General features: G+C 49.0%; 1 protein-coding gene across 4 annotated transcripts in view; it reads right to left on the bottom strand.

The window, feature by feature from the left end:
- The window catches only part of Dmbt1 (deleted in malignant brain tumors 1), a 51,001-nt gene continuing 45,001 nt past the window's right edge, over positions 1–6,000 (bottom strand). For all 4 annotated transcript variants that reach the window (XM_076911880.1, XM_076911869.1, XM_076911890.1 and 1 more), the window contains 3 exons: positions 4,678–5,066; positions 1,884–2,155; positions 1–538 (listed from right to left, as the gene is read on the bottom strand). In XM_076911880.1, the coding sequence (XP_076767995.1) occupies positions 372–538; positions 1,884–2,155; positions 4,678–5,066 (828 nt within the window). In that variant the 3' untranslated portion in view covers positions 1–371. The remainder of the gene's footprint in view (positions 539–1,883; positions 2,156–4,677; positions 5,067–6,000) is intronic.

The raw sequence follows: 6,000 nt of genomic DNA, 5'->3' as shown, positions 1-6,000 counted from the left end.
TTGCCGTAAGAAAGATTCTTTATATTTAGTTTGCACTGTTGTAAGAAAAGGCTGACATCGACACTACAGTCGTCTATACACGGGGTAAAGGGAAACTCTAGCTAGAAAAAGCATGGCTGCCGCCAGTGTTGGGCTCACAGTTGCCTGTGATTCTAGACACTGGTTCCATTCTCCTATGACATTCTCCACAGCCTTTAGCCTGTAGATCCTGGGAAAACTTGGCCTCCACCTTTCTTCTTTGCCATCTCATCATGCTTGGCCATGCATTTGTGCTAAGGGAAGCCTTGTATCTGGGTGCCAAGTGTTAGACCCTCACTTCCATCTTCTCTGAGAATCTGTGCACATGGAGCCAATGTCTGGGTTGTTTCGCTTCACATCTTAGTACTTGGAGGTTGGCCACGGGCAATGCGTGTCCTCCTTCCCAGTGTGAAGGCTGCCACAGCTAGGACCATGGCCAGGAAGACTCCACCAAAGACGGCCGCGGTGGGGTAGACTGCCTGGGAGCTGGCTGGCTTCCCCACATCCTCCACTGCCAAGTCTGAGGGAGAACAGAGTGAGATGAGAGAGTGGGAAAAGAACACAGCCAGAGAAGGGCACCTCAAGGGGACAAGGAACAGGGTGGCCCTTGTCAGAACCTTCCAGTGGGGAGGGATTAAAACAATGGGAAGGGGAAACTGGGGCTACTGGTATTCCAGGTAGCAGCTGAGTGTTGGTCTAGAGAGACTTACTCCCTGTTGTCTTGCCAGCCAGTGGACAGTTAGGGAGGGTTTTAGTGGTTACTTGGATCTGGGCTTTTGGGTCTGAGAACAATTCTGGGTCTGTAGATGAGTGAGAGAGAGTTGTGGCATCTAAGCCAGTTGGGAAACGGCCATAAGAGTCCCAGGCCAAAGGAATTCAGGACCTGAGCTACTGTGGTGACTTTGGGTATGAAAGAAAACAGGCACCACCTGGTCCTCGCTTTGCCCGCTGTCCTTTTCTACATAGTCCTGTCTCCATCAAAGGAACCGAGCACAGGTCTGCTCTGACTGTACCTGTGTATGTGCTTCCTGCCACACAACGGGCCTTTGGTAAATATTCAATGAATGGATGGGGAAAGAGTCTGGAACCAGGTGTGGGATGGGGCTACTATGGGGCATGAGGACAGGAAGCTATCACAGATGGTCCCCACAGAGTGAGGGTGCCACCCTGACCTAGGGGTGGGTTTATGACAATATAACAAATCCACTCCTGCCCCTATCACCCTGACCATTGTATCTCCCTACCTAGAGGATAGGTAGAGCTGGCCTCAGCCTGGGCCAGAGGTCCTAGGAGTCCTACTGTGAGCATTTCCTAATCAATACCCACAACAAAACAACACAGCAGAAATCACACCTACTACCTGGTCTAGGTGGGAAGCCTAGAACCCCCAACCTCCAACAGTCAAAATCAATCCATGCTGCCTGCATTTCCACATCCTACCCAACTGGTTCATTCAAAACACCTGTCACCACTGTGGTGAGGCATAATATTACCGTTAATTACGTTAACAACAAAAACTATAGAACATTCATCAAACATCCAGGGGCTTGCACCAGGGCCAAGGCAGTTTAACATACATTGCTTTAGCAAGCCTTGGCAGTCCTAAGAGACATTAACTCCCTTGCCTTATAGCTGAAGATTCTGGAAGCTCCAAACCCAGAGAATCAAGCCTTCCAGGTCACAAATCCTTTGCCTACCACCTACATGTGACCTTAAGTCTTGGGGGAAGGCAGCAACCAGACCTAATTCATCAACTTGTATGCAGTTTGAGTTGGCCCATAACATAGGCAAAAGCATCCCAAATTCCCCCGTCCCCCAGAATCATGGGCCCCAGTGGAAGGTAGGATCTGAGGGTAACCACCTACCGAGGCTCCTCTTTTCTTTGCTGGGGGATTGCAACTGGATGGGTCCTAGGACAACATCCACCTTTTCTTGGTAGGAGCCTACATCCCTCTTGGACCTCACTACGCAGCCTCTGTAGCACCGTGAGGAGACATCGTACGCTCGACATACCACCAGTTTACACTGCAGGTACACTGAGGGGAAGCGGTTCAGGAAGTGGAAAGAACTGAATTTAAAGCGGGAGATGCGTGGCGAGGGCGAGGCGTATGATCGGTAGGTCTCATCTCGGACGCATCTAGAAGTAAGAGGAGGAACTTGTTAGCTTGCAGAAGCATGAACTCACCTCAATCCCCCTGCACTCCACAGTCACCCTGGCTGCCTGGGCCTCCAGTGCCTCCACACACCCATTGTGAGGTGTGCACATACGTCCCAGCAGCCCTGGTACCTCGCCAGCATGTTGACAGAGCAAATCACCTGCCATAACAGTGAGTTCAGTGGGCCAGAGTAACCAGGGAAGTAGAGAAGACTGCTCAAGTTTGGAATCCAAGAGCAGACCAGAGATAAGACAGGAAAAAAAGATGGCTTCTTCTTCCCTTTCCTTGTCACTCAGCCCTGAAAGGTGGCATTCAGATATAGGCTGAACCTCTTCTGTGTCCCCTGTCCCCTGCCTCCTAGGGCGTCTCTGCTGAAGCCCTCACCAGGCCTGCCCCTGTGCAGCCACATCTCCATGATGATAAGCTCTCCCTAAGACCCTACTCCAGTATCCACACTTCCTCTTCCCTCAGGCACCTGCTGGTAATGGAAAAGCATCCAGCCAATCTACTTAAGGAATTCCACTGAGAAGCAGATGAAGTTGTCTCCAGGGCAAACCATGTGAGGCTTATAATAGCTGAAGGGATGTGCAGAAAGAATGGGCCTGGGGCATCCGGATAGGAGTGCTTCATAGGTGGACTACTGCAGGGTAGCTTGACTCTCGAAGAGGATCAGTTCCATGTCAACTTTCCTTCCTCCTCCTCCCTCCCAGAGCTTCCTTCCTGTTTCTACCTTCAACTCAACTGCCCTGAAATACCAAGACTCCTTTTCTTTGCTGCAGCCCTGTTAGCACTCCAAGTGGAAAGACAGCCCAAGGTTTGTTCAGAGCTGGGGCATTTGAAAGATCTGGAGTGGGAATAGGGGTGGAGGTGAGGGTGAGGGTAGGGGTGGAGGAATTCTGCAAAGACCAGAACTTCGAGGTACAGGCTGACCAGGAAGTTTATTCTCAGGGGCCTCTCCATGGATGGTGCAATTGAGCACCAGCTGTAGCTAGCTCAGCTGGCTCAGTTGGCATTACAAATGGCATGACCACAAATATGGCAAAATGTCACCAGAGTCAAGAAAGAGCCTTTGGCAGAGAAGAACTAATCGCTTACTGGTTTGCATCTACTTCAGTCATCCCATGTCCAGTCAGAAAATACTTGGTTACCGTGATGGTTTGTATATGCTCGGCCCAGGGAGGGGCACTATTTGGAGGTGTGGCCTTGTTGGAGTAGGTGTGTCACTGTGGGCTTTAAGACCCTCATCCTAACTGCCTGGAAGTCAGTATTCTGCTAGCAGCCTTCAGATGAAGATGTAGAACTCTCAGCTCTGCCTGCACCATGCCTGCCTGGATGCTGCCATGCTCCCACCTTGATGATAACGGACTGAACCTCTGAACCTGTAAGCCATCCCCATTTGAATGCTGTCATTATAAGAGTTGCCTTGGTCATGGTGTCTGTTCACAGCAGTAAAACCTTAAGACAGTTACTACTTAGAGCAAGAGGAGTCTGGGTAAGTCTTCTGTGTTTGCTGCCTCCAATGGGGCAGATTCAGATTGGACCAACTAGACAGATTGGAGAAGATGATTCTCAGTCTGTTTACTGAACTGAGATTCATATTCAAATAGTTCCTAAGAAGCGAGGTTGTCTTCTTTGGTGTCTCAGGTTGGTGTGAGATTTAAGCCTACTGCCATAATTACTATCAGCAGTCCCATGGGAGGCAATGGGTACTGAAGTGCCAAGGGCCATACTAGAAGACAAGAAGTACCATGCCCACCAGCAGAGATTACACAGTGGGGACTGGCCTTGTACACCCAACATATCAGGCCTTCTCCAAGAGTGCAGGAGTATCACTCCTCCCCAAAGAGCCTCCTCCAGGGAGGGTAGAGCCGAGGAAATCAACGCAGCCAACCTGGTCTCCATTGATTCAACCTTAACATGTCCTGAGCCACAATTGAGAATTTGAATTTCTAACAGGTGGAGGATGCGAGGACCAAGCATACCTTTGCTACAGTAACCCTCCAGGCCGTCTGGTGAGAATGATGTGATCTCTGAGCCCATTATTCTTTCTCATCTAACCTTCCCAACATCTACTACTTGTCACTATCCCTAGGTAACTTGGGATACAGAAACTGACCCAGAGATTTGGGTATTTTAGTTTGCATCTGCTCTCAAATCAGTGATTTTTCCCATGACATGTTTTTAACCCTAAGACTAGAGTTTGATGACTGGAGATCTTATGCCACTTTATAGCCGACCAGTGGAATGACCATTGATGAGTTGTTTCTCTCATCCCACGTGTTAACAGGAGATGGTGCCTAGTTACCTGTCCTCTTAATCAGAAATGTGATCCAGGAAACAGTATGAGGACCCCTCAAAGGCAAAGCCATGGGTAGAAAACGATCTAAGCCTGCACCCAAGGGAAGTTCAGTTAGCCAAAAATCCTCATTCCCTGAGCTTTTTGGCTACTCGTGTGTGAGTTATAAAGCAAAGGTTTGCATTTATCCTACACGGAAGTCCTTACCCACTCCGGATGAGATCATATGTCAAAGACGAGAAGTCATTGGGATGTGGAGAAGCCACACAGGTGTCCACAAACAGAGCCAAAGAGGCATCAGAATGGAGGACTTCAGCCTGAAGGTACAAATTCTGGTCCAGATCCACATAGTACGGGCTGCTGGTCACTGGATACAAGAAGGAGGAGGATGTATAAAAGGAAATGTTCACGTCAAAATTGCCATACTGGACTTCCTGGATCTCGACTGTGTTGTTGGTGATGTACATGGTGTTGACCCAGGTGTTCTGAAGCATCTTGCAGCTGACATGGATGTGGAGGTCCTTTCTCCTTTTGATGATGCTATTTGAAACAGCCGCTTTGAGGAAGTTGGAGTAGTTGATGGTCTCATTGTCAGCCTGACAGGTGAAAGCAAATCAGGTCAGCAAAGATGTGGGTTAGAAAGAGAGGGAGATGGTTCAGCCAGACTCCTGAAGAATCACACAGAGAAGGCACCTGTCTGCACTGTGGCTGCTATTACCTAGGATGGACATCAGCTTAACCAGCAAACTCTCCCTCACTCTCCCACATTCTCTGGCACATGGCAGTGGAGGCCATGACAATCTGTACTTGCTACTCTTGCTTATGGCAAAATGAGGGTGTCTGGACAGCCCTGGCCTGAAGTGTATCTGACCAAGCTCAGACTCCATGGCTCCGGACTCAGAGCAGGATGTTCTGAACTTATTCTTTCTCAATATCCTGGTCTCATACTTATGAGGGGGGCCTGGTGATACCAGCATAGAATGCTTTCTATTTTGAGTGAATGGTGACTTACTCAGTGTAGTGATTAGCACGGTGGAATTTGCAAGCCATATAATTTGCAGTTATAATTGAAGCAGGTCTTGACCCCTAGGGTTGAGACTCCCCCCACCTCCTTAGAGCCTCATATGAACAATTGAATGAGGTCATAGCAACCCTGAGGCCATTCCTGCCTTATGTCATTGTGCTATGGAACCAATCACCACTGTGACTTCCACTGGGCAGCAAACTCATAATGAGGCTGGTGTCTTATGCCATTTACTATATGGGCCATCTTCTGAGAGCTGCCTTGCCAGTAGCCTTACGCCTGGGCCCTGCAAGCATCTGAAGGAAAGGGTGGTGTCTAACAATGTCTCTTTCTTTTTTCTTGGTATAACAACAGCATCAGAAACATCTGTTGGTATCTGTGAAGCAGTTGATAGGAATGAAAGGAGTGTCCCGGAAGTACTATGATAAACAGAAAGTGTAACAGCCAATGGCCAAGAGGAGCACAGGTGAACAGTGATTCCTGGAAGCACCATGTCAGGACTGTCT

Source organism: Arvicanthis niloticus, chromosome 1 (genome assembly GCF_011762505.2).
Source record: "Arvicanthis niloticus isolate mArvNil1 chromosome 1, mArvNil1.pat.X, whole genome shotgun sequence".
Lineage (NCBI taxonomy): Eukaryota > Metazoa > Chordata > Mammalia > Rodentia > Muridae > Arvicanthis > Arvicanthis niloticus.
Note: the sequence above shows the minus strand (reverse complement) of the source record. Positions and strands in the feature narration are given on the sequence as shown.